This window comes from Mustelus asterias, chromosome 27 (genome assembly GCF_964213995.1).
Source record: "Mustelus asterias chromosome 27, sMusAst1.hap1.1, whole genome shotgun sequence".
Lineage (NCBI taxonomy): Eukaryota > Metazoa > Chordata > Chondrichthyes > Carcharhiniformes > Triakidae > Mustelus > Mustelus asterias.
In genome coordinates this window covers 33,011,986-33,039,849 of record NC_135827.1, presented here as the reverse complement: position 1 = coordinate 33,039,849, position 27,864 = coordinate 33,011,986, and the positions used below count along the sequence as shown (strand labels likewise).

Here is a 27,864-nt window from a genome sequence, read left to right as displayed (position 1 = left end):
AATCGGAAAGCGCGCTCGGGAGGCGGGCCAGCCACCGGCTGACCAATCGGCAACTGGCTGAGCTCGGCTCTGGGCTCTGATTGGTGGAGGATGGTGTCCGGCTGGTTTCAGTGTCCGGGTGGTTCCGCTGGAACTCTAACCGCCGAGGAAAGGTTCCGCCGCCGCAGGATAGTGATGACAGCCCCCCCCCCCAGTATTTCCCAGCACCATTTACTCTATCTGTGGAACTCACTGTCACAGAGGGCTTGTGGAGAGGCCAGGCCACTGAGTGTCTTTAAGACAGAGATGGATAGGTCTTTGATTGGCAAGGGGATCAAAGGTTATGGAGAAAAAAGGGAGAATTGTGTGGAGAAACTTCTCAGCCCTGATGGAATGCCGGAGCAGGCTTGATGGGCCGAATGGCCTAATTCTGCTCCTGTATCTTATGGTCTTATCTGGCCAAGCGGGGTAATTATGCCAGCAAGGCGATGGCCCAATGGTATTATTGCTAGGCGCTTGAATCCTGTCAGGGCAGATGATGGAGTTTGAATTGAATAAAAATCCTCGAATTAAGAATCTATCGATGACCATGAAACCATTGTCAATTGTCAGAAAAACCCATCTGGTTCACTAATGTTCTTCTGGGAAGGAAATCTGCCATCCTTACCCGGCCTGGCCTACATGTGACTCCACGGCCACAGCAATGTGTTTGTCTCTCAACTGCCCTCGGGCAACTAGGGATGGGCAATAAATGCTGCCCAGCTAGCGATACCCATGTCCCATGAATGAATTTTTAAAAAACGTTCCACAAGAGCCTCCTTTAATTTAACCCTGTCAACGTTTCCTCTATTCCTTCCTTCCTCATGTGCACACATGGCCTCTAGGGATGCCAACTCTCAAGGATTACCCTGGAGTCTCCAGGAATTGAAGATCAACCCTCAAGACACTGCTACATGCAACCTTGGAGAAGGATCATGAAAGAAGATTGTTGTCATTTTTTTGAACTTTTCGCTTTACCAGATATAAAAATATTGAAAATGGGGGGAAAAGGCATATTTGGCTGACAATCAAACATCATCCAATTGGGTAATGAGTTTTTGCTTTCTTGGGTAAGAGTTGGTGCAGACTCGATGAGCCAAATGGCCTCCTTCTGCACGATAGGGATTCTATAATTGTTGCAGGAAGGCAGTAGGAAAACAAGGATGGATCTGTTGACTGACCAAATGGCTTGGCCATGGGTGCATGTCATGTGATGAAACTTCCAGGAGTTTATTCAATCAACCTTGTCCTACTTAAATGCATGCATGCTATTCGCTACTCCCTGTGTTACGAGCTTCATATTCTCACCATTCTCTTTTTCCTGAAATCCCCATTGAATTTATTAGTGACTACCTTGTACCCTACAACCCCACAATTCTAATGTCATGCAAAGGTGGAAACGGGAGAAATTTGTTCATTAGTGCCGGATGAAAAAGCTTCGGCATTTATAAACCTCCTTCATGAACAGCAGATCTCACAAAGCACTTTACAGCCACGTTTTTGAAGAAGGTTTGAAGCTTAGTCACTGTTGTAATGTAATAAATGAAGAAATCAGTTTGTACACAACTTTCACAAACAGCAATGTGATAATGTCCAGCTAATTTGTTTCTGTGACGTATGATAGTTGAGAGATCCTTTTATTCCTCCCCTGCCCCCAACACAGTTGCAAAAATCTAGAATTTTGTTGCTTTGAAAAGCATCAGGGAAATAGGTGCAATTCATTTACCATAGGGCAACCAAAGACTTTGTGTGTAATAATTCTGCTATATTTCCTCAGTAGTATTATGCCAGTTACTTAACACTGCATTAGTTTTTGATTGACAGCCCCACGCTGGAGGAAGTTTGCAGCTTCGCATATCTTAGGTCAACAATTACCAGCAGTCTGTCCCTTGATGCCAAAATCAGCATCAGAATTGCCAAAGAAACAGATGTCATGTCAAAACTGAGTGTGCACCAACAGCAAACTAACCGAAGGAGTTGGTCATCGACTTCAGGAAGAGTAGTGGAGGGCATGCCCCTGTCTACATCAATGGGGGCGAAGTAGAAATGATCGAGAGCTTCACGTTTTTAGGTGTCTAGATCACCAACCTGTCCTAGTCCCTCCATGCTGACACTATAGTTAAGAAAGCCCACCAACTTTCTCAGGAGACTAAGGAAATTTGGCATGTTCGCTCCGACTCTCACCAACTTCTACGGATGCATCATAAAAAGCATTCTTTCTGTTGTATCACAGCTTGGTATGGCTCCTGCTCTGCTCAAGACCGCAAGAAACTAGGAAGGGTCATGAATGAACCAGCCTCCCATTCGTTGACACTGTCTACACTTCCTGCCGTCTCAGAAAAGCAGCCAGCATAATCAAAGACCCCACGCACCCCAGACAAACTCTCTTCCACCTTCTTCCATTGGGAGAAAGATACAAAAGTCTGAGATCACGTACCAACCGATTCAAAAACAGCTTCTTCCCTTCTGCCACCAGACTTTTGAATGGACCTACCTCTCACTAAGTTGATCGTTCTCTACACCTTAGCTATGACTAACATTCTGCACTCTCTCCTTTCCTTCTCTATGTATGGTATGTGGTATGCTTTGTCTGTATAATGCACAAGAAACAATACTCTTCACTGTATACTAATACATGTGACAATAATATATCAAATCAAAATTATAAAGCTCTCTGTGTACCAGGCTTGTGTTCTCAAAACCCTCCTTTCCAATAGTGAGGTGTGGACAATTTATGCAGCTCCCATTTCCTGTTAAGACATATGTGCCGAAAATAGAAACATACCAGGGATCACCAGCATGTTTACCCTCGAGTCAGTGGTGACTCTGTTGGGTTATGTGAGCTGAATGGATGATGGCCACATTCCCAAAGACATCCTCCAGGCAAGATTGCTTTCAGCACAAGATCAACATGTCGCCCATGTGTGTGACAAAAGGATGTCTGCAACTGGGACTTACTGGGATCAAAATCGATACATTGAATGACTCTGCTGCTAACTGGAGTGCCTGGAGACAAGCAGACAAGGAAGGGTGTGGGGAAAAATCACAGGGCAAAAGAAGAGCAGCTGAAGAAAGCCCACCATCAGGAAAAAAACATTGACCTCAGGCCAATGCTATTCATCTGTGCCAGCTGTGCAAGGTACTGCCATTCAGGAAACAGCTTCTTCTTCCACTACAGTGGCACAGTGGTTAGCACTGCTGCTTCACAGCACCAGGGACCCTGGTTCAATTTCTGGCTTGGGTCACGTTCTCTCCGTGTCTGCATGGGTTTCCTCTGGGTGCTCCAGTTTCCTCCCACAGTCCGAAAGACATGCTAAATTCTCCCTCAATGTACCTGAACAGGTGCCAGAATGTGACGACTGGGGGAATTTTCACAGTAACTTCATTGCAGAGCTAATGTAAAGCCTTACATGTGACATTAATAAATAAACTTAAACAATGTTCAATTCATAAGTGACAGACACTTTAGGCACTGTTCATCATCCCTTGAGACAGATTGGATGCCTGAGTTTTTAACAATGGAGCCTGAGCTGTATCACAGTGTGATCACAATTCTATGGCAGGAGTAAGTTTGAAGCCAGATATGATGCACCAGGTATTCTTGTCTTTATTCTTTCATAGGATGTGGGCATTGCTGGCATTTATTGCCCATCCCTAATTGCTTTGGACAGAGTGGCTTGCTAAACCATTTTAGAAGACAGTTATGAATCAACCGCGTTTGGAGTCACACGTAGGTCAGACTGGGTAAGGATGGCAGATTTCATCCCATGAGTGAACCAGATGGATTTTTACAATAATCAATGATAGTTTCATCGTCACCATTATTGAGACTTCCACTTTTTATTAACTGAATTTAAATACCACCAACTGCCATGGTGGCATTTGAACCCATGTCCCAGAGCATTAGCCTGGATCTTTGGATTACTAGTCCAGTGACATTACCACTATGCCACCTTCTCCCAAGACAGGCGTCAACTTCAGCTCTGTGGGTAACCCTCGTGCCTCAAGTTCAATCTCATTCCAGAGACCAAGCACAAAATCTACACTGACAACATAATACTGAAGTGTTGCACTATCAGAGATGTTAACCTAAAGTCCCATCTGCCCTCTCAGACGAAGGATTCCTTGGCACTACTTTGAATAGTAGCAAGGGAGTTCTTCCCAGTGTTCTGGCCAATATTTCTCCCTCAATCGACATCACTAAAACAGATGATCATCACATTTGCTGTTTTTGGAACCTTGGTGTACACAAATTGATAAAAACCATATTTGTGGGTTAAGTCTACGGACGAGGAGACATCTTTCAGGAGTGAAGCTAGGAAATAAGTTGAAATGGATAGGGTGGTTGCGAGAAGTTTGTTGCCCCTTTCTGCATATTGCATTGAGATTGACAAATTTCTGTTAATCAAAGATATTTATCACAAGACATGGTGCAAAGGTGAGTCCAGTGGGTATATGGAATTATGATGTGGAGATGCCGGCGTTGGACTTGGATGGGCACAGTAAAAGGTCTCACAACAACAGGTTAAAGTCCAACAGGTTTATTTGGAATCACGAGCTTTCGGAGCGCTACTCCTTCTCAGCAGATGAAAGAGCAGCACTCCGAAAGCTCGTGATTCCAAATAAACCTGTTGGGACTTTAACCCTGGTGTTGTGAGACTTCTTACCATATGGAATTAGATCACAGATTAGCCGTGGTCTCACTGAATGGCAGAACAGGCTCAAACTACTCCTGTTCCTATGTATTTCATTGGTTGCAAGGTGCTCTTGGATGACTGGAGCTGGTGAAAGGCACTATATAAGTACAAGTTTTTCTTTTTGTTTGGCACCAGAACAAAGCAGATCCTCAATATTCCCAATGAATAAAGCAATATAAAATGGTTCCCCTTTTGTATTGGCTACGCACACATATTGCGGTGATATATAGTCAGTGCATTTAACAGTTACTTTCTTTAAAGATTTTATTCAGATGCTGAAGTCACAATTCTCAAACCCATGTTTGCCGTTATATTATCCAGTCAAATACCAGAAGTATCGCAGTCTCAATTGTACACACACACATATATATATATATACACAATGTATAATCTTTTATATAAAAAGCAATATGCTCTTGTACTTCACTTTATTCACTTATTCATTCAGTAATCTTTCCAGTTACCATGCACTGAATCAAGGTCACTCCAGGGCAATGACAATTTAACACAGTGTGAATTATTCACACTAAGGACTAGTAAATACTCGGTTAAGGATTTCAAGAACCCTGTGCATAGCCTGCAACAGCTCTTCACAGCGAGAAGTTTCTTAAGACTCAAAATATTCAGATTACAGTATTTCTGCTTCTTATCCAATATTAAGATTAAATTAACAGTGCCAACTTAAGTTATTACCGGTGTGCTATCAAGGTTAACAATAATATTTTCAACTGCATTTTCAAATCAGTTGTTTCGAAACTTGATTTGAACTTTAGAAATAAATTACAACTTTTGAAGCTGGCCAGCAATATTTCAAGCGGAATTTTTAGGGCTTCATGCATTCTGCGTTTAGCTCTTATGTACGTTCCCAGTCTCCATTATCTCACTCTCTTTTTCGAAAAATAAATTTAAGTGACAGTGGACAAACATGTTGGACATGCTCAACAAGTCTGGCAGCTTCTACGGGGAGATGCTTCAGCTCAATTGACTTAAAAGTTTTAACTCCCCACCGATGTTGCCTGACCTGTCGAGAGCGTCCAGCCCTTTTCACCCTCATCTCAGACTTCCAGCACTCACTCTCACAGCATTTTGGCTTTGTTGAACTAGCAAGTCATTTCTTTGGATCTTTGGGCCTCCGCAACAGGCTGTTTAATGACAGACTTACTGCTAACCCAGTGGGCTGGCGGGATAGGATAGTCACATCTCTTAACGTACAGACCACTTTTGAGGGAGCTGCTTGGCTCTCTGTAGCCTTTGACTGCACTCACTCACCCTTTTAAAATCAGGGTGGCAATTTAGTCAATTTGCCAGATCATTACCCTCTGCCGTTCCATTCCGAGTGTTGTAAACTTACTCATCGCTGAAATTTTGCATAGTCTGGGAAAACTGTAATGGGCGCTGGAGAACAAGCGACCTGACCAGATTGCATTGTCAGCTTTTCACCCCTGAGCGCAGTTCAATTCGGTATCTTATTGCAGTTTTAAAATGGATGCTCCCCTTTGCACACCCCTGAATGCATATCCTTTGATATCACATCTCGAGTCATTGGCAAAGGGGCCATTTTAACATTCGGTCATATCATACTCAACCTTTCGAGCTGCACAACATTCGCGGGGTGGGGATGGGGGAAGAGGCTCAGGTATATCGATGAGCTTTCTCCTCAGTTCCTGCCGGTGTACGGTCTTGCCTTAGTGACGGCTGCTCTGAATTCTCAAAATCTTCATTATTTCACTGAAGATCCAGTGCATAAGCACTAACAGACACCCTTTAAATCCTAACACACAATTGGTAAAGGATATTTTATGGCTGAACTTAGATCAGAATGCCAAGTTTCCACGTCTGAACAGCGAACTGCAATGATACAGGAGTTTGAGCAATGTTACGCTGCCTTAGTGCACATTGGAGTTCAGAATCTATAGAACTAAAAGATATTTGAAGGTGACAAGTAGTCTTGAAATGAAAATAAAGTTCTCTGTGACTTAAGGTACTCAAAAGATTCTGTTAAAAAGTAAAACAGAAAAAGCCCTTAAATATTGCACCAAGTTCTAGAGGAACAAACAGCAATGAAGCGTGCAATGCAATGAAATACATGTTAGGAAAGATTTACATAGAATTTAAATTATCCCCACACAAACTGGAGGAAACACACAGTCATCTTATTATTTCAAGTGATCCCTTAACGTAAAAACAGAACGGTGACTGCGCATTCCCCATTCCACCATTTGATTCCTGCAATTTCTAAGGAAATTAAGCAAACAATCTGCAAAACCTAATCTTCAGCAACGTTATTTAACAATGAGACAACGGATGTTCAAAAAACAAAATCCCTCAAAAACCCAAAGCATTTTCATCCAGAGCAGTGACTGACATTCCACTATCCACTGAGCAGGGGGCGGTGGGGGTGCGGTAAGGGGAAAAGAGACCCACCCTCACTCCAGGAATACCGATACTGTGCTTCAAGTATTTTCGATTGAGAATCAGACATCGTAAAACCAGCGGACCAGGTGGTAGCGGACCATGAAAGCGAATGCGCTTCCAGCAACCTGGGTATTGGGGGTGAGAAGACAAATTGGAAGGTTAAAAACACAGAAGGAACAAAACAGTAAGATTGATTTCATAGAATCCCTGTCGTGCACGAGGCGGCCATTCGGCCCATAGAGCCTGCACCAACAACAATCCCACCCAGGCCCTCTCCCCGTAACCCCACCTATTTACCCTGCTTAGGTGCACTGACCTGACACGCGCCGGAGTGTGGCGACTAGGGGAATTTCACAGTAACTTCATTGCATTGTTAAATGTAAGCCTACTTGTGACACTAGTAAATAAACTTTAAAAGTTAAGTTAACTTAACTTTGCTAATCCCTTGTCCAAAGATGTGCGGGTTAGGTTGATTGGCCATTGCTAAAATTGCCCCTTAGTGTCCTGAGATGCGTAGGTTAGAGGGATTAGTGGGTAAAGTATGTAGGAATATGGGGGTAAGGGCCTGGGTGGGATTGTGGTCGATGCAGACTCGATGGGCCGAATGGCCTCTTTCTGTACTGTAGCGTTTCTATGATTCTATGATTAAGGGGCCAATGCTAAATGTGCAATGCTAACCTGCACATCTTTGGAGTGTGGGAGAAAATCGGAGCACCCGGAGGAAACCCACGCAGATACGGGGAGAACGTGCAAACTCCACACAGATAGGGACCCGAGGCCGGAACTGAACCCGGATCCCTGGCGCGGTGATGCAGCAGTGCTAACCACTGTGCCGCCCTAATTTAATTTCTCTCTAGTGTGAACCCTTTTTGTGTAGATTTGATCAAATATAAAGATTAATGTTGCAACAACAGTTGGTCAAGTGGGATAAAGCATGCAATTCTTTTACTTCCTGATGCTGGATTCAGTCCAGAGACGAGAAACAAAAATCTGCTGGCTGCAAACATCCAACATGAAAACAATATTTTGGCTGAGATCATAGGGGCATGGTTCAATTCAAAATTTGTCTGGAGTTTGAGAAAGCTGTTCAGAAAGACTGCAAGATTACGATGGCACAGTGGTTAGCACTGCTGCCTCACAGTGCCAAGGAACCAAATTTGATTCCCGGCTCAGGTCACTGTGCGGAGATTGTACATTTTCCCCGTGTCTGCGTGGGTTTCCTCAGGGTGCTCCGGTTTCTTCCCACAGTCTGAAAGACGTGCTGGTTAGGTGCATTGGTCGTGCTAAATTCTCCCTCCGTGTACCTGAACAGGCGCCGGAGTGTGGCGACTAGGGGATTTTCACAGTAGCTTAATTGCAATGTTAATGTAAGCCTACTTCTGACACTAATAAATTAACTTTAAAAAAACATTTGCTGGTGTAAGAAGTGGAAAAATCTGCACAGTGGAGAGGAGGCTTTTGAAGTTGGGAGCTCTGAAGTTATACTGTATCCCTATAAGGAAGGCAAAACATTAAGAATGCAACCTACCAGTATTCATACCACATTATATTAATGATTTAGATGAGGGAACTAAATGCACTATCCCCAAATTTGCAACTGGCACAAAGTTGGGTGGGAGGGTGAGCTGTGAAGAGGATGCAGAGATGCTTCAGTGTGATTTGGACAAGTTGAGTGAATGGGCAAGTGCATGGCGGATGCAGTATAATGCGGATAAATGTGAGGTTATCCACTTCGGTAGCAAACACAGGAAGGCAGATTACTATCTGAATGGCCATAAATTAGGCAACGAGACCTGGGTGTCCTCACACACTAGTCACTGAGGTAAGCATGCAGGTGCAGTAAAAAAAAAGTCAAATCATGTGTTGGCCTTCATAGTGAGAGGATTCGAGTGCAGGGACAGGGATGTTCCTTGCGACAATTATACAGGGCTTTGGTTGAGGCCACACCTGGAATATTGTGTGCAGTCTTGGTCTCCTTATTGGAGGGAGGATGTTCTTGCTCTAGAGGGGGTGCAGCGAAGGTTTACCAGACTGATCCCTGGGATGGTAGGATTGTATCCGCTGGAATTCAGAAAAATGGGGCGGAGGGTGGGGAATCTCATATAAAATCAGTCTATAAAATTCCAACAGAACTAGACAGGGCAGATGCAAGGATGTTCCCGATGGGGTTGTCGAGAACCAGGGGTCACAATCGGAGTATACAGAGTAGACTGTTTAGGACAGAGGTGAGATATTTCTTCACCCAGAGTGTGGTCAGCCTGTGGAATTCACTACCACAGAAAGTAGCTGAGGCCAAAACATCATATGTTTTCAAGAAACAGTTAGATATAGCACTTGAGGTGAAGGGGATCAAAGGATATGGGGGTAAGGCGGGATCAGGCTTTTGAGTTGGATGATCAGCGATGATCAAAATGAAGGGCGGAGCAGGCTCAAAGGGCCAAATGGCCTCCTCCTGCTCCTATTTTCTGTTTCTATCATTTGCTCTAACAGCACCGTGCATTACTGATTCTGCAACATTCCAATTTCCACCCTCCCATTCTACAGACAATTACTCCGATGAAACCCCGCTCAACCTATCGCAATCACGGTGAAACAGAATTTGTTGGCGACCTCAGATCACAAGGTATATACTTGTTGAAGCAGACATGGCTATGTCTAGCTATTTACAAATAATTGAACACAAGGAATTACAGCAAAATTGTAAGAAACACCGAATGTTTTCTCAAGCAACGCAGTATACACAGCAACTGATGTCTTACAATATCTTTCATTTACACTACCAGTTCAGTGTAATTGGTTGCAAGGGGTTTTGCTTCCTGCTGCAGGCCTCACCTGGATGAGCAGAAGGATAATGGTCAGGGTTCTCTCATGCGTTGGACCTATCAACTTTATTACGAAGTTAATCAGAGTGAAGTTGTTGCACTCTGTGTACTCGTTGTTTTCTCCAACCCCACAGTTCACCTCCACCAGGCGGATTTTGTCAACCACCTAGGAGAAAGAGCATTAACAGTCACCCGCAAAGGGAACAGTTTTCATCGTTTCCCAACTTACTTTACACAAGGAATTCCCTCCACGTGATCTCTGTGACTCACGCATTAGGTCATGTATTTGGCATGTATTTCCCATGGAGAAAAGTGTTTTCTGTCGATTTGTCTCACTCTCTGACAGAGCACGAACTTCCATTCATTTTAGGAGTAGATTTTTATTTGTTCATTTGCGTCTTAAACACTAATCACTTCATCACTTGAATGCAAACAGCTCTGTCACAGGTCAGTATATGTGAAATGGGTTTTTTAATAAAGTGAAATCAGAAGCTAATAGAACAAGGTCTAAATTATTGGATAAAAGCATCTTCTCCAAGAGAAAGCTGGAAATTGTGGGTAGGTAAAGATAGTGCAGACAAAATTAACTTAAATAAATTGACGCAATTACAAAATCTGTAGCCCAAGGACACACATTAGCAGGAAAATTACAATTCAGATCAAGAGAATGGAAGGAAAGCCTATATTCCAATAGAATTTTTCAACAACTCTGGTTATCCAGTTATACGGGCGGCACTGCTGCCTCACAGCGCCAGGGTCCCAAGTTCAATTCCGGCCTCGGGTCACTGTCTGTGTGGAGTTTGCCCGTTCTCCCTGTGTCTGCGTGGGTTTCCTCCGGGTGCTCTGGTTTCCTCCCACAGTCCAATGACGTGTGGGTTAGGTTGATTGGCCATGCTAAATTGACCCTAGTATCAGGGGATTACAATGCCAGGTTAAAGTCCAACAGGTTTATTTGATAGCACGAGCTTTCGGAGCGCTGCCCCTTCATCAGGAGCAGCGCTCCGAAAGCTCGTGCTACCAAATAAACCTGTTGGACTTTAACCTGGTGTTGTGAGACTTCTTACTGAGCCTACCCCAGTCCAACACCGGTATCTCCGCACCAGGGGATTAGCAGGGTAAATATGTGGGGTTACGGGAATAGGACCTGGGTGGGATCATGGTCTGTGCAGACCCGATGGGCCAAATGACCTCTTTCTGCACTGTAGGGATTCTTATCACAAAGTGCTGCACGGACATTAAAGGCTTTTTTTTGAAACGTAGTCACTGTTACAATGTTGGAAACGCGGCAACCAATTTGCGCACAGCAAGCTCCCAGAAACAGCAATGTGCTGATGGTCAGGTCATTTGTTTTTGCGATGTGGATGGGAGGATAGATATTAGCCAAGACAACCGAGATAACTCCCCTGGTTTTCTTCGAAGTAACGTCATGGGATCTTTTTCATCCATCTGAAAGGGCAGACACAACTTTTGACACGAGCTTTGTCAGTGCTATACTCCCTCGGTGCTGCACCAGAGTGTCAGTCTGAATTTTCGTGCTCACGTTTCAAGAGTGGTACTTGAACATCCTTCTGACACAAGAGGCATGAATGTGCACTGAGCCACAGGTACCAGCTTCATTAAAAAAATAACCTACATTTATATCCCACCTCATCACATCTCAAACACAGCACTTAACAATAACATAGTCACTTATTCCAGCGAACTAGCAGCACTTTGTTATTGTTGACTATGTAAAGGCGGCACAGTGGTTAGCACTGCTGCCCCACAGCGCCAGGGACCCGGGTTCGATTCCCGGCTAGGGTCACTGTCTGTGTGGAGTCTGCACATTCTCCCTGTGTCTGCGTGGGTTTCCTCCGGGTGCTCCAGTTTCCTCCCATATTCTGAAAGACGTGCTGGTTAGGGTGCATTGACCTGAATAGGCGCCAGACTGTGGCGACTCGGGGAATTTCACAGTAACTTCACTGCAGCGTTAATGTAAGCTTTACTTGTGACTAATAAATAAACTTTATTTGTGGAAGGTTTCATTTTCAGCTTGTTTGTTGAATGCAGATTTCCGACTGGTGTGACTGGGTCAGTAAACTGCGCAATTCTTTGTCCAGAGAGCAGTGGAGGATGGATCATTGAATTTATTCAATGTTGAGTTAGATTTTTGATCGACAAGGGAGTGAAAGGTTGAGGGGGGCGGGGAGGGGGGGAGGAGGAGGCAGACAGGAAAGTGGAGTTAAGGCCACAATCAAATCAGTCATGATCTTACTGAATGCAGAGCAGGCTCAAGGGGTTGAACGGCCTACCCCTGCTCCTAACTCTTGAGCTCAGTTCCAAATAAAACAAGTACCTTTAATATAAAGTCTCCGAGTTTAGGCAAATCCTTGGTTTTGAATCTCGAGTAACTCATGCCCAGCTTTCCTGTACTAGGATCTAATCTGGGTGTGAAAACAGAGAAGGAATAAAAAGCAAACATGATTACTATTGATGTATGATTTTCTGACACACATTACTTATACTATACATGCAAATACAAGGTCTAATTACAGACAATTTATACACAGCATCTAAGGCAACTTCAGGTTTAAATAGACAAGAAGCTGGTTGGAATCCACACCAGACTCATCAACTTTCAAAGACTGAAGTTTAGCATTAGACACTGACAATGCACTTGCAAATGTTTCGTTCACATTCAGAAGGTACTTTCTCAGTGGATTTAATTTGCCTTACTTCAAGCAGTTGGTCGGCAGAGGTTTAGAAACAGGTTGCTCATTTCCTCCCTCTGTCAGAGATAGCGTGTTACCTGGAGGGGGAGAGAATCTCGCTCTGATTTTTAAAAAAGCTCCCGGTGATGTGGACGTACCTTGGCAGTCTGTGTCGCGGACACGGAACGATGTGGAAGAGCTGAGGCACCGAGTAAAGAAAGTTGAGCACCTGAGGGATGAAGAACAGCATCATGGTCTTACTGAAGTGGCCAAGGATCCCGACCACTGCGAAAGTCATTCCAGCAAAGTAGCAGAATGTGTCGCCCACAAAGGCGTTAGACGGATACCTGCAGCACATGAAGGAGCACAGGTCAAAACGGCTTCACCCCAACAAACTGCAGCACAGCTTCAATAAATCACAGTGGGATAAGGAATTCGACCTCCTATTCCCTCTACTTTCTGATGCTGTTCATGTACAGTGACCCCCATATTCAAGTTTCTTTCTACATGTAGTTTCACGTTTTTGCAGTGCTTTCTGGCTTTTTCCAACAACGCTGAAGCCACGACTATCCATTTAACTGCACTTTCTTCGCACTTATCATTTAAAAAAGGAATCTTTAAAAATTTATCTCACAGATGTGGGCATTGCTGAAAAGCCAGCTTTTGTTGCCGGTCCTTAGATGCCCATGAGAAGGTGGTGGTGAGCTGCCTCCTTGAAGGTCTACAGAGTGTAGGTGCACCCAAAGAGCTGTTAGGAAGAGAGTTCAAGATGTTGATACAGTGGCACAGTGGTTAGCACTGCTGCCTCACAGCGCCAGGGACCCGGGTTCGATTCCTGGCTTGGGTCACTGTCTGCATTTCTCATGAGTTTGCATGTTCTCCCCGTGTTTGCTTGGGTTTCCTCTGGGTGTTCCGGTTTCCTCCCACAGTCCAAAGATGTGCGGGTTAGGTGGATTGGCCGTGCTAAATTGCCCCTTAGTGTCAGGGGGACGAGCTAGGGTAAATGCATGTGGTTATGGGGATAGGGCCTGGGTGGGATTGTGGTCGGTGCAGACTCGATGGGCCGAATAGCCTCCTTCTGCACTTTATGATGCTATGTTGACACAGCGACAGTGAAGGAACGGTGATATTTTTCCAATTCAGGGTGGTGAGCGACTTTGGAGAGGAACTTGTGGGTGGTGGCGTTCTCGTTTTGCAAAATATGAACCAAATACACTAACCAATAGGATGGTGGAAGAACGAGGAGATTGGACCATTCCTCAATCAGTTTTGGCAATAATATACACATGCTCTCATGGTCCAAACGTATGGAAAACGTAGAGGTGGAGATGGAGATGGAAGGGTGATTGAATTATCATCGAAAGGTACTGTCGCACTTTGTGATTGCTTCATCGTGATTCAACACTCATGATTATGTTTCAGCCACATTGCATCTCAACCCCTTCTTGGTTGGGGGGGGGCTGCCAAAGGTCCATAGATTTCAGTATTTTACGAATTAATAGCATTATTCAAACTTTCTTTACTAACTCTGTTGTCATCTTATATGAATATATCGTCACCATCTGTTACTAGGCACCGCAATAGGTGATTGACTAATGCTGATAAAAAGAATGTTTCATAGAGACAGTATGGCCGTCCTTTGAGTAGCTGACATTGTGCTAACATGGTTAAGATGGGGGTCTCCAGGACTGTATTAATACTTGGGTGATCATCCTCCAAGCCACTGCTCCACTTAAGAGGTTCCTTATTGGATTCAATAAATTTATGAATTTAATGGAATTTTAGGTGCTGGCCACAGTCACATTTCTCCCCCTGAAGTATTGTAATAATTAGCCTGCTTCTGTGCTCTAAGTTCAGTGCAATTTAATATCAGCAATTTTACAACAAATTAAGAGGCTATTTGGTCCCTTGAGCTAGCTCTGCCATTTGATATGATCATGGTTGGTCTGATTGCTGGCTTCCACTCTACTTTCCTGATGACCTCCTATACCCAGGGATACTCTACATGCCCAAGGAACTGGAAGGACCAAACCCCACCCTGTTGCGCTCGCGGTCACAAGACACAACAATGTTTTTTGCCCTCCTGCTCCTTTACAATTCCCTTTTGAACTCAGTCTGTTTGCTGGATATTTTAATTATCGCGTACAGACCCAATCCAAGCAATGCACAGGAAAGAGAAAACAACAGTGCAAATATCAGTGCAGCTGATTCCGGGTAAGTAACAGAAATGTAAAAAAGTTATCGTACCAGTTATGGTACAGCAGTCCTAAAGTAGTGAAGAAAAATGGTATCATGAAGTACAAGGAGAATATGTGGTCATCCTTGTAGTCACCTAAAAGAGAAACACCAATTAATATTTAACTCACACACAAGAGTTAGTACCATTACATGGAACAGATGCAATCACTTGCTTTAACCCTTCTATACAAGTTTGTTTTCTTCCCTAATGCTGTTTGCCAATTCACAGTCTAAAATGTGTCGCTTCACTGGCACACAGAAAAGAACCTCTAATATCTAACTTCAGAAAAACACAATTCCTCGTGTTCGGCCCTGCCCGCTGTGGCTACTGACACCGTAGGAACACGGCTAGGTCACTCAGTCCCTAGAGCCTGCTCTGCTAACTGGTGCTGTGTGGCGTGGTTTCCAGGGTGCCTGATAGCCTTGAATAGCTCATACAAACAGATAACCTCCAAATACAAGCCTTTCTTGACAGGGTGTTTTGACACGAGTGGCCTGGCACAACCAACATTGCTTGACGCGCTGGTTAGGTGCACTGGCCATGCTAAATTCTCCCTCAGTGCACCCGAACAGGCGCCGGAGTGTGGCGACTAGAGGATTTTCAGAGTAACTTCATTGCAGTGTTAATGTAAGCCTACTTGTGACACTAATAAACTTCAAAACTTTTTTAAAAAAGAGATCTGGTATCACAGTGCTGCTTGTGGGATCTTTCTGTGCAACATTTGGCTGCTTGGTGTGGCTACACTTCAAAAGTACCTCATTAGTTGTAAGGCACTTTGGGAACCTGAGGTCATTAAAAGAATTATATTAAAAACCTATTTCACAGCAAAGTTTTTCATTGCCTTGACCAGTTTTCCATCAATTTCTTCAGGCATTTGTCTCTCTTCGAATAGTTTACCCTGAGCCCGGTTTGTTCCTCGTTCCCTGGCCTGTTTGCTCCATTGTCAGTACTCTTTCAATCACGGTGCCTCTATCTTAGCTGAACTCTTTCCCCGCCCCCCCCCCAAATCCCTCCATCGCACTTCTTGTCACTGTCTTTCATTAAACAAAATGTCTTCTGAAAACTTTTCTCTTCTGTTATTTTGTTCCGTCTCCGAGCCTCAACTATACAGACACCCATTCTCCATCACTGCCAGCAGATTGCAACCAGGAGTGAGCCAAACGTAGCGGGACCAACTGCAGCCCTGTCTTGGCTGGGATCAGCTGAGAGCACAAATCGGAGATCAAAATGACACTGCCTTTTTTTCGCTCATCCCAGTTTAAGTGAAAAATCAGAAACCTGGTACTTGAACACTCCTCAAGCCAGCCCAAAACATTTAATCTACACCAAACTTTTTCTTTAAGCCTTGGCTTGAAAGTAATTAAAGCGAGAGAAGATTGCATCTATTCTCATGTAACATGCTGCTTCATAAATCAAATAATTTATATTTGTATAACATTTTTTAAAAGGTCAAGATAGGTCTGAACGCTGGAAATCCAATATAAAACCTTGGAAATGCCCAGAAAGTCTAGCAGTATCTGTGGAGAGAGAAACTGTTAACATTTCGGGTTGATGATCTTTCGAAAGCAAGTTTGAAATGTACGGTTTTAAAAATGGCAGCACGGTGGCACAGTGGTTAGTACTCTGCCTCACAGCGCCAGGGACCCGGGTTCGATTCCAGGCTTGGGTGGCTGTCTGTGCAAAGTCTGTACGTTCTCCCTGTGTCTGCACATTCTCCCCGTGTCTGCATGGGTTTCCTCCGAGTGCTCTGGTTTCTTCCCACAGTCTAAAAGACGTGCTGGTTAGGTGCATTCACCCGAACAGGCGCTGGAGTGTGGCGACGAGGGGAATTTCACAGTAACTCCATTGCAGTGTTAATGTAAGCCTTACTTGTGACTAATAAATAAACTTTAGTTTACATTTAACCTATTACAATGAAGAAACAACAGCAACTGGTATGGAGTATTGTGTTGGACGTTTGAAATTCACGAGCTCATATTTTTTGGTCTCTGGACATTCAGAAACTGAACATACCCCCACACGATGCGTACGGAACCCTTCAGAGGTCCCAACCTAATGACGCTATGGGACATGCCTGTGAGGTTTGCTCTTCCAGTGAGCAATTCCCGTTTCCCAGGACACGCCTAAAAAGTCACCAACTCTGTGAGTTAGAGTCGGAGACTTCAGACAATTCCGACTTACTTACCCGGAGAGTTAACCCAGGAAACGTTACACAATAAAAAAAATTAACACTTGGGTAATTATACAACGGACACAGCCCCTTCCCCCATCACTCACTATAACTGCCACTCCCCCATCCATACTCTGACTCACTCTAGGGAGAGAGTTAGTCCTCCTTCTATTGCGCCACTTAGTGGACAGCTGAAAAGCAACCAAAAGGGAAAATGCTGGAAAATCTCAGCAGGTCTGGCAGCATCTGTAAGGAGAGGGAAAAAAAGCTGACGTTTCGAGTCCAGATGGCAAAGTCCAGCTTTGACAAAGGATCACCCGGACTCGAAACGTCAGCTTTTTCTCCCTCTCCTTACAGATGCTGCCAGACCTGCAGAGATTTTCCAGCATTTTCTCTTTTGGTTTCAGATTCCAGCATCCGCAGTAATTTGCTTTTATCCAGCTGAAAGGCAACGTCGGCAGAGATTTGAGAGCTGCTCAATGACACGTCCTCCGGCAGAGGTGTTGATGATCCCTAGTTTACATGAGCTGAACCAAAAAGATGAGGACTGGTGTCAGAGCCATGACGTTATCAAAACAATCGTCTGGGAGCAGTTAAAGCAACAAAAAAAAACTACTGTAAATAATTAATTGAAAATGTCGAATCTTCAAGAATGTGAGGCTGCAACATCCAAACCCCATGGTTAGAGCAACTTACCGTTTAACTCGACTAAATTGAAAATAATGATGGACATGGCAATCACCAGGGACTGCCCAGCCTCAATGCCATTGATGCCAGCCAGAATGTTGATGGCATTTGTGCAGAACACTGCCAGCATTCCCATATATGCATAATACAGGATTCCTGAAAGGGGGAATAGAAAAAGAGAGGGATAATTACACAGGAAATTTTTTTTTAAAAATTCATTTGTGGGCCATGGATGTTGCCGGCTGGCCAGCATTTATTGTCCAATAGGTTTATTTGGTAGCAAATAAACCTGTTGGACTTTAACCTGGTGTTGTGAGACTTCTTACTGTGCTTACCCCAGTCCAACGCCGGCATCTCCACATCAGCATTTATTGCCCAGGCCTAGTTGCCCTTGTTCAGAGGGCAGTTGTGGAGAGTCAACCACATTGCTGTGGCTCTGGAGTTACATGTAGGCCAGAACGGGTAAGGACGACAGATTTCCTTCCCTTGAAGGACATTAGCGCATCAGATGGGTTTCTCCGACAATCGACAATGGTTTCATGGTCATCAGTAGATTTCTATTTCCAGGTGTTTTTTTACTGAATTCAAATCTCATCGTCTGTCGTGGTGGGATTCGAACCCGGGGCCCGAGAATACTAGGTAAGTTTCTGAATCAATAGTCTAGTGGTAATACCACTAGGCCATCGCCTCCCCAAATTATCCAGTATGTCCAGTTAACAAAAAGTGCTTTTGACCATGTCTTGATTCTACCCTCTCAGCTTTACACCAAGAGTAGTTTAATCCCCAATTAAAGCAGGTCCAATACATACATAAAATTGTTAATTTGTGATCACAATTATTTCTAGGTCTCACTTAAAAGAGAAAATGAATATTCTTCTTCTTGACTGTATCAATGCAGCCCCGAATGCTGTGGCAGCCAAAACTAGCAAACAAAAATCTGAGTATAAGCCTCTCCATATACATTACACATTCTCACTGTTCTGTATGTTCGTGTCTTCCCTACTGAGATTGCTGTTCTGTAACTACGCCCTGGATCCATTATTCACCGTTCCGCCCTCCTCTGATTCAAACATTAGTTCCCTCCGTTGAAATTGCAGTCTTTAACACTCAAATTTCAGCCTCCGTTAAGAATGGTCACGCACTTTGTAATCTCCTATAAATTGTCAACCTGACCACATTCTACTTAGTTTGGGTGTAATTAAGCCTGCTTACAAGCAGGGGATTTGCACAGTAACTGCATTGCAGTGTTAATGTAAGCCTACTCGTGACACTAAGAAATAAACCTTTTTAAAAAACTAGAAGAGGGGAAGGAACCAGCAGCTGGTTAGTCCATGCATAAGATTTTGTGAAGTTGCCTCACTAATTCTGGACATCAACTTAAACATAGCATAGGATCTCGGGAGTACAGATTAGCACCAGAAAATGTTAAAACTTATGGAAACGACTTGTTAGTTTTTCACAAACTCGCAAAGCAATAGACACAAGTCAAGCAAACTCCCACTTTGCATTAACCAGGCAGCATCTATAATAGACAGTCGACTCCAAGCTCGAGAACTCACCCAAGTCTAAATGGAGACCCAAAAAAATGCGAAAGGGCTTTGGCACTACGATCATAGTATTGCCAAAGTTGGTAAAGTAGACCATGAGAAGGGGCAGGGACGCCATGGTCGGCAGTAGCAGCTTGTGTCTCCATTGCAAGTTCAAGACGTCATCGGCGAACCCCAGGAATATCATGCAGCAGATGGCAAGGAGCGCCCCAATCAACTGTACAAACTGATAGAGCACAAATTCAAATAAGATCACAGCACAGACTCAATATTTATACAACACGTGCACTGCGCTGACTTTCCAATGAAGCTCTTGCCTCTCTTTCTTGTGACGCACACACCACAAACTTCCCTGAAAAGGCAATAGGAAAGTATCCTATTGAAACTTACAGGATGCTGCGAGGCCCTGGATAGAGTGGACGTGGAGAGGATGTTTCCACTAGTCGGAAAAACTAGAACCAGAGGGCACAACCTCAGGCTGAAGGGACGATCCTTTTAAACTGATATGAGGAGGAATTTCTTCAGCCAGAGAGTGGTGAATCTGTGGAACTCTTTGCCGCAGATGGCCGCGGAGGCCGGGTCATTGAGTGTCTTTAAGACAGAGATAGATAGGTTCTTGATTAATAAAGGGATCAGGGGAAAAGGCAGGAGAATGGGGATGAGAAAAATATCAGCCATGATTGAATGGCGGAGCAGACTCGATGGGCCGAGTGGCCTAATTCTGCTTCTATGTCTTATGGCAGGATCTGTTCACACTGATACTGCCAGATGCCCGGGAAGCCTGCAGGGAGATGCATTTAAGCAATTTAGCTAGCTTGTCTCTGTTTTCAGATTATAAGATTATATAAGATCACTGATGTAGGTAACCTGGTTACTGGATTTACCAGTTTCCAATTGTATTCGTAATGTTAAAGTATTTGTCAGTTCAAGTTGGAATAAGACCACTCTGCTGCTTGAGTAACGTCTAGGGAGATTACACCTGATTTTCGGAAATGGGTCGGTGCTGATCTTAAAGGGCTGCGCACGGGGTTACACTGCTTGAACCTGTGTAATGAAAGCTGCTGAGGGATACATGAGCGTTCCATACAGACAAGGCATATTTTTGAAATAGGGAAGGAGATCACTTACCACATCGTGAGGGAAGCTGATACATTGCTCCTTCACCCAGCAGTGCAGAAAAGGAACCGGGATGAAACAGAAGAGAACGATGAGGAAGACGACACCGCTGATGACTCCCTGGGATTCTGGGCTGCGGGACAAATGAGCAGGAAATACGATGGAATGAAATAAACATTTTTAACATTCAACTTTGAACTGAGGCATCAAGTTCAAACTTTACAGAGTGACCAGGGCTGGCCAATTGTGAAGAAAACTCATATCACACTACTTTGGGAAATATTGCAGGGTTCTCTTTAATCATATTGGTTTATTAGGTTAACAAACCGTACAGCTGCCAATGGAGTAAAGTTATCATTTGACTGGTTGCATTGTGTTACTGCAGTAAAGTGTCATCTGTAACTCGCTGGCAGCATTTTACATCTGAGTTAGAGAGTTGTAGATTCAAGTCCCACTCCAGAGAATTGAGCACAAAATCAGTACCGAGGGAACGTTGCACTGTCGGCGGCGCCATCTTTCATTTCAAAGAATCCCTACAGTGCAGAAGGAGGCCATTCGGCCCATTGAGTCTGCACTGACTCTCTGACAAAGCATCGTACCCAGGCTCACTTCCCCCATAACTCCACACATTTACCATGGCTAATCCATCTAACCTACACACCTTGGGACACCAAGGGGCAATTTAGCATGGCCAATCCACCTAACCTGCACATCTTTGGACTGCTGGAGGAAACCGGAGCACCCGGAGGAAACCACTGACAGTTGAGCCATTAAACCGAGGCCCGGCCTGCTTTCTCCAGTGGATATAAAAGATCCCACAGCACCACTGTGAAGAGGGGCAGCAGAGATCTTTCCACTGCCTTGAACAATATCTATCCCTCAGCCAACGTCACAGAAAACAGATTATCTGGTCATTAGTTCATTGTTAGGAAAAATACCTGCCACATTTCCTAAATTACAACAGTGACTGCATTTGAAAAGTACTTTGGGACATCCCGAGGTTGTGAAATGCGCTATATAAATGCAAGTTTTATTTTCCATCGACAACAAGACAAATTTACACCTCATGTTTAGCCGCATATAAAACAATTCACTTTAATTTTGGAAAATTTAATGAGGGATTAAACTAATGCTGTCTTGCCTCCATTTGGTCTTGCATACTGCAATTGTTGAGATGGGATTTGGAGTTCCATACTAAGCAACTATATGGTCCAACGAGACACTAAGCAGGATTTTCCTCCCCCTCTGTGGTGTGTTACACGGCAGCGGAAGGCGGTGCACAGCGCAGCTCACTAGTGGCAGAATCTTATGGTCCCTCCATTGTAAATAGGGCTTCCTGTTGAATGGATCCCTTGCTACCGTGACAGGGGTGCATCATCGGCGAGACCGCAAGATTCCACCAGTATAAACATCAGCAAGATTTCAGCGTTAAAATCTGAAGCACCCTAATATCAAGCAAATAGTGAACATATTGAACTGGACTGTTGTCAACTATGTCTAAGTAGACCCCGCAGAAGGGCAACATGCAGAAAAGATGTGCGGGTTAGCTGGATCGGCCATGCTAAATTGCCCCTTAGTGTCAGGGGGGCTAGCTAGGGTAAATGCATGGGGTTATGGGGATAGGGCCTGGGTGGGATTGTGGTCGGTGCAGACGCAACGGGCCAAATGGCCTCCTTTTGCACTGTAGGGATTCTATTCACAAGTTCCAGGGATGAGGCACTTCAGCAACAAAGACAGACTGGATAAATTTGGACTGTTTCCCTTGGAGAGCAGAAGGCTGAGGGGAGATTTGGTAGAGGTGTTTAAAATCACGACGGGTCTGGACAGGGTAGATAAAAACTGCTGCATTCGCGAAAGGATCAAGCACAAAAGGGTGCAGATTTAAAGTAATTTTGCAAAAGTAGCAAAAGCTATGCGAGGACAAACTTCCACATAGCATGTGATTAAGATCTGGAATGCACTGCCTGAGAGTGCATTGGAGGCAGGTTCAATCGAGGCATTGAAGAGGGAATTAGAATGTTATCTGAAAAGGAAGAACGTGCAGAGTTACCGGGAGAAGGTGGGAGAATGGTAGAAAGTTAATTGCTTCTCGGAGAGCAGACACGATGAGACAAATGGTCTCCCTCTCCACTATAACAATTCTGTCAACTGACACAATCCATATCTTGGAACTTGCTCCGTTTTCCAAATTTATCAGGAACACAAAGGAAATGACAAAAAAATTTGAAAACTCCTTAAATATTATAGAAATGTTGACTTGCAAAATTAGCCATAGCACAGGCCCCGAGGTGGCTGCAATGGACTCTCCAAGACCCCATCGCCTGTCAGTAAGAGTGGGCACCAAGAACTGCTTCATTTGGAATGAGAGTCAGTCACTTTGTACAGAAATGCAACCCATTTTAATGAAGCTCCTTCTGAAATGGAGAAAAATCCACACACTGGCTTGTGTTTATTGCAAAATGAAGCTTTGGCCCCTTTAAATAGTATATAGAAGAACAAATTGGACAGAGAAAAGTCAACTGAACATGGACTGGTCACGGTAACATTAATTTTGAAGAGTCATATATCTTTTAACCAGAATTACAATTTGCCAACTCTTTCGAATCACAAACTGTATTCCCAAGTCTTGCAAAAGATGATATTTTCCTGTTGCAGTGACTGTACATTTAACTCGACTTTACTACGAGGCGAGCAAACCCCTTGCTGCTGATTTCAGAGCGGAACCCAATTAGAAAATCAAAAGAAAAATGCTCGAGCCACAGAACACGTCGATGGAACTCACTTTGCTGCAATGGGTTTATGTAATATGATGCAACAAACTGACTCACAGGTGTCCCAGCTCTCCTGCACATCCAGCAATTAACCCAGCCTGTGGAATATGCGGTCAGTGGGGTTATCATTTCTTGCCACTGGGCAAAGTGTGGAGGAGGAGGAGGGCCTTGAGATTATTGTTTGAGAACTGATGTTTGCTTTGCTGATGAACCTTATGGGGTGGCACAGTGGTTAGCACTGCGGCCTCACAGCACCAGGGACCCCGGTTCGATTCCTGGCTTCGGTCACTGTCTGTGCGGAGTCAGCACGTTCTCCCCATGTCTGTGTGGGCTTCCTCCGGGTGCTCCGGTTTCCTCCCACAGTCCGAGAGACATGCTGATTAGATGCACCAGCCATGCTAAATTCTCCCTCAGTGTAACCCAAACAGGCGCCGACTAGGAGATTTTCACAGTAGCTTCATTGTAGTGTTAATGTGTGTCTACTTGTGGCACTAATACTTAAACTTACTATTGTCATCAAATCACAAAATAAATAAAACCGAACTTGTAAAGATCGGAAGTAAAAACAAAAGACAACGCTTCAAAAGTTGTTCATTGGCTGTAAATGCTTTGGGACATGTGGTAGTCATTAAAAGCACGCTATAAATGTAAAACTTGCCCAGCACTGAGCTGCTAATCACTCAAGCCCAGCTCTTCTGGGTGAGGCATGTCATTTGTATGCCTGACACCAAACTCCTGAAGCCACTGCACCACAGGGAACTGTCATGGCAGCAGCCTCCCAGGAAGACAGTGGGAACACTTTAACGATGTCCGCAAAAACATCCATGAAGAGATCAAACTTGGGAGATCCTAGCACGTGACCGACCAAATTAGAGAAGGCTCATTTGGCAATGCACATATCAGGAACGTTCAGGGGCAAAGTGAAAGCATCGTCAGGAGCGCACAAACCTTGAAACAATCCACCTACCCTCCCCATCAAGCACTGCCTGCCCTGTCTGCAGCAGAGCCTGCAGGTCACACACTGGACTTATCAGTCCTCTCAGAACCCATCGGGCCGGAGTGGAAGCAAGTCGATCCCGAGAAAGAAAGATTGAACGAGAAACTTACTTTCTTTTTAATTCTCTCTCAGCGGGCACACCGGTTTTGCTACACAAGCCGGTGTGCCATTCTCCATTGGCACAGGAGAGCATCACAACACAGGTTCCTATCCAGGTCAAGTCTCATCCAGTTGACATGCAGCTGGAGGCACACAGCCCGGGCCCAACCATCATCGCCAATGGTTGGCACATCCTGGAAACCCCTCCCCAGTGCCAGTCCCCCCCTTACCCATCCCGTGCCAGTCCCCCCTTCCCAGTGCCAGTCCCCCCTTACCCCCTCCCCGGTGCCAGTCCCCCCCTTACCCATCCTGTGCCAGTCCCCCCTTACCCCCTCCCCGGTGCCAGTCCCCCATTACCCCCTCCCCGGTGCCAGTCCCCCCTTTCCCCCCTCCCAGTCCCCCCCTTTCCTCCTCCCCAGTCCCCCCCTTTCCCCCTCCCCAGTGCCAGTCCCCCCCAGTCTCTCTCTCCCTCCCCCCGTGTCTCCCCTTGCCCTCCCCCCCCAGTCTCTCCCCACCCTCTCTCCTCCCCCAGTCTCTCTCCACCCCCCAGTCTCACTCTCTCTCTCCCCCCCCCAGTCTCTCTCTCTCTCCCCCCCCAGTCTCTCTCTCTCTCCCCCCCCAGTCTCTCTCTCTCTCTCTCTCCCCCCCCAGTCCCTCTCTCTCTCTCCCCCCCCAGTCCCTCTCTCTCTCTCCCCCCCCAGTCTCTCTCTCTCTCTCTCCCCCCCCAGTCTCTCTCTCTCTCTCCCCCCCCAGTCTCTCTCTCTCTCTCCCCCCCCAGTCTCTCTCTCCCCCCCCAGTCTCTCTCTCTCTCTCCCCCCCCAGTCTCTCTCTCTCTCTCCCCCCCCAGTCTCTCTCCCTCTCTCCCCCCCCAGTCTCTCTCTCTCTCTCCCCCCCCAGTCTCTCTCTCTCTCTCCCCCCCCAGTCTCTCTCTCTCTCTCCCCCCCCAGTCTCTCTCTCTCTCTCCCCCCCCAGTCTCTCTCTCTCTCTCCCCCCCCAGTCTCTCTCTCTCTCCCCCCCCAGTCTCTCTCTCTCTCCCCCCCAGTCTCTCTCTCTCTCCCCCTCCAGTCTCTCTCTCTCTCCCCCTCCAGTCTCTCTCTCTCTCCCCCCCCAGTCTCTCTCTCTCCCCCCCCCCAGTCTCTCTCTCTCTCTCCCCCCCGTCTCTCTCTCTCTCTCCCCCCCGTCTCTCTCTCTCTCTCCCCCCCGTCTCTCTCTCTCTCTCCCCCCGTCTCTCTCTCTCTCTCCTCCCCCCAGTCTCTCTCTCTCTCCCCCCAGTCTCCTCCCCCCTCCCCCCAGTCTCTCCCCACCCCCCTCCCCCCAGTCTCTCCCCCCCCAGTCTCTCCCCACCCCCCTCCCCCCTGTCTCTCCCCACCCCCCTCCCCCCTGTCTCTCCTGTCTCTCCAGTCTCTCCCCACCCCCCTCCCCCCAGTCTCTCCCCACCCCCCTCCCCCCAGTCTCTCCCCACCCCCCTCCCCCCAGTCTCTCCCCACCCCCCTCCCCCCAGTCTCTCCCCACCCCCCTCCCCCCAGTCTCTCCCCACCCCCCTGTCTCTCCAGTCTCTCCCCACCCCCCTCCCCCCAGTCTCTCCCTCCCCCCCAGTCTCTCCCCCCCCCCCCGTCTCTCCCCCCCCCCCCGTCTCTCCCCACCCCCCAGTCTCTCCCCACCCCCCAGTGTCCCCCCCGGGCTCCCACACTCACATTTGCTGCTTGGAGGTTTTGTTGAGGTCGATGCCATAGAGCCGGGCTGCGATGAAGTGCTCCCTGAAGGCGGGGATGAGGATGAGGGTGCCCAGGAAGCCCAGCAAGGAGCAGCTCAGGTTGATGAGCAGGGGGAGGGCCGGCAGCGCCGACATCTGAGAGGGAAAAGGGGAACAACATTAACTCAACTCCCTGCAGGAAACACCCGCCTCCAAACATCCCCTTGCCATCCACTGAGGGCCTACCTGCAAACCCCAGGCCTGCCGAGTCTCAGAGCAGAGAGGGGCAACGCATTCCTCACTCATCCCCAGCCCCGGGTCCGCACTCAAACCCGGCGGCTGGCTGGGCCTCAACAAGCGACTGCGCACGCTCAGCCATGGCAACGCGCGACTGCGCATGCCCAATCACGGCAGCAGCTGTTGCGCATGCCCAGCCACCGCCAGCCACGAATGCGCATGCCCAGCCACCGCCAGCCACGAATGCGCATGCCCAGTCATCACCAACCACGAATGCGCATGTCCAGCTGCCGCCTGCAGCTGTTGCGCATGCCCAGCCACTGCCAGCCACGAATGCGCATGCCCATCCACGGCCGGACGCCGCTACGCATGTCCAGCCACCACCAGCAACTATTGCGCATGCCCACCCACGGCTGGATGCGTCGGCAAGACGAACAATTCTGCGCATGCGCATACACAACCCCTGTCCAGCAGCATGCTGGGAGTTGTAGTCTTTCCCCTCAGCCAGGTGAGCATGTCTCTCACCTATCTCCATTATTGACCCTAATAATCACATTTTAATTTGATGTTTTTAAGTTTCCTTTGCATTTTGATTTCTGTTCGGGCTGTTCCCCCTCCTTTTTGGGGAGCTGCCCCTTTTACTTTGTCCTGATTTAATTTGAGTTTGTTTACTTGGTTTGACCTAAAAAGAGGTCTCTCTCTCTCTCATACTTGAATAATGTTCTCCTACCTGTCCAGCTAAGCTTTTGGTCATCTCAGCAAATCCTTCTGTTATTGGATACAGTTTTTAAAAATCTCCTTTATCTATTTTCCTCCTTCTCCCCCTCTCTGCACAGCACAATAAGGTGTTTTCTGCACAATTTGATTTGTTGTTGCTGAGTATATTTAGATGAGTATCTCTCTCTCTCTCAGGTGTCTGACCAGGACAAACACAAGGCCTGCTCTCTGATGATGTCCATTTCCATCACTTTGCTTGACCTTATTGGGTGGCACGGTGGCACAGTGGTTAGCACTGCTGCCTCACAGCGCCAGGGACTCGGTTCAATTCCAACCTCAGGTGACTGTCTGTGTGGAGTCTGCACGTTTTCCCCGTGTCGGCGTAGGTTTCCTTCCACACTCCAAAGATGTGTGGGTTAGGTTGATTGGCCACACTAAATTAGCTCCTAAATTAGTTGCGGATAAATCCACAACTTCCATTTCTTACAGTTAAAGCTGAAGAAGCTTGAAGACACTAGTATTAGCCCTGCTCCATTCTGCATTCCCCCTCAACCCCACCACCCTTCCCCGTCCTTTACTCAATTCCAACCAAGTATCATACAACCTTGTTGTTTTATTTGACCTAGAGCTGAACTTCAGTCCTGGTCCTGCCCATCATCACAATATTGCTCATCTCTTCCATCTCAATCCCCCCCTCCACTGAAATCCTTATCTGCACTTTGACACCTGCAAACATGGCCCTTCCAATGTCATTCCTGTCAGCCTCCCATACTCCACCACACAAACTCCCAACTCATCCAAGACTGAACAACCCGTATCCTGTGCAACACTATACGGCATAGCCATCAAAACAATCCCATTTCCCTATATTGACTCCCTATCCCCAACAAAATGAATTTATTAACTTCCCATCACATCCTCTTCTGCAGCCTCTACCTTATATTCTTTT

At 46.1% G+C, this 27,864-nt stretch overlaps 1 protein-coding gene across 1 annotated transcript; it reads right to left on the bottom strand.

The window, feature by feature from the left end:
• Nucleotides 1-4,977: 4,977 nt before the first annotated feature.
• Nucleotides 4,978-26,350, bottom strand: dpagt1 (dolichyl-phosphate (UDP-N-acetylglucosamine) N-acetylglucosaminephosphotransferase 1 (GlcNAc-1-P transferase)). The gene is made up of 10 exons (XM_078198954.1): nucleotides 26,208-26,350; nucleotides 25,963-26,117; nucleotides 20,414-20,534; nucleotides 19,298-19,511; nucleotides 17,748-17,894; nucleotides 14,890-14,974; nucleotides 12,801-12,989; nucleotides 12,288-12,375; nucleotides 9,963-10,118; nucleotides 4,978-7,255 (listed from the first exon to the last, which is right to left on the bottom strand). The coding sequence occupies exons 1-10, from the start codon at nucleotides 26,265-26,267 to the stop codon at nucleotides 7,190-7,192; spliced, it is 1,281 nt and encodes a 426-aa protein (XP_078055080.1). The 5' UTR covers nucleotides 26,268-26,350; the 3' UTR covers nucleotides 4,978-7,189.
• Nucleotides 26,351-27,864: the final 1,514 nt, after the last annotated feature.

What these genes read in the sequence shown, in the direction of transcription:
- dpagt1 (XM_078198954.1), bottom strand. Translation starts at nt 26,267, where the DNA reads ATGAGTGAGGAATGCGTTGCCCCTCTCTGCTCTGAGACTCGGCAGGCC. An exon ending in GGCAGGCCTGGGGTTTGCAG is followed by an intron (nt 26,118 to 26,207) that starts GTAGGCCCTCAG and finishes TTTCCCTCTCAG; the next exon opens with ATGTCGGCGCTGCCGGCCCT. An exon ending in TTATCCTTCTGCTCATCCAG is followed by an intron (nt 7,256 to 9,962) that starts GTGAGGCCTGCA and finishes CCCAATACCCAG; the next exon opens with GTTGCTGGAAGCGCATTCGC.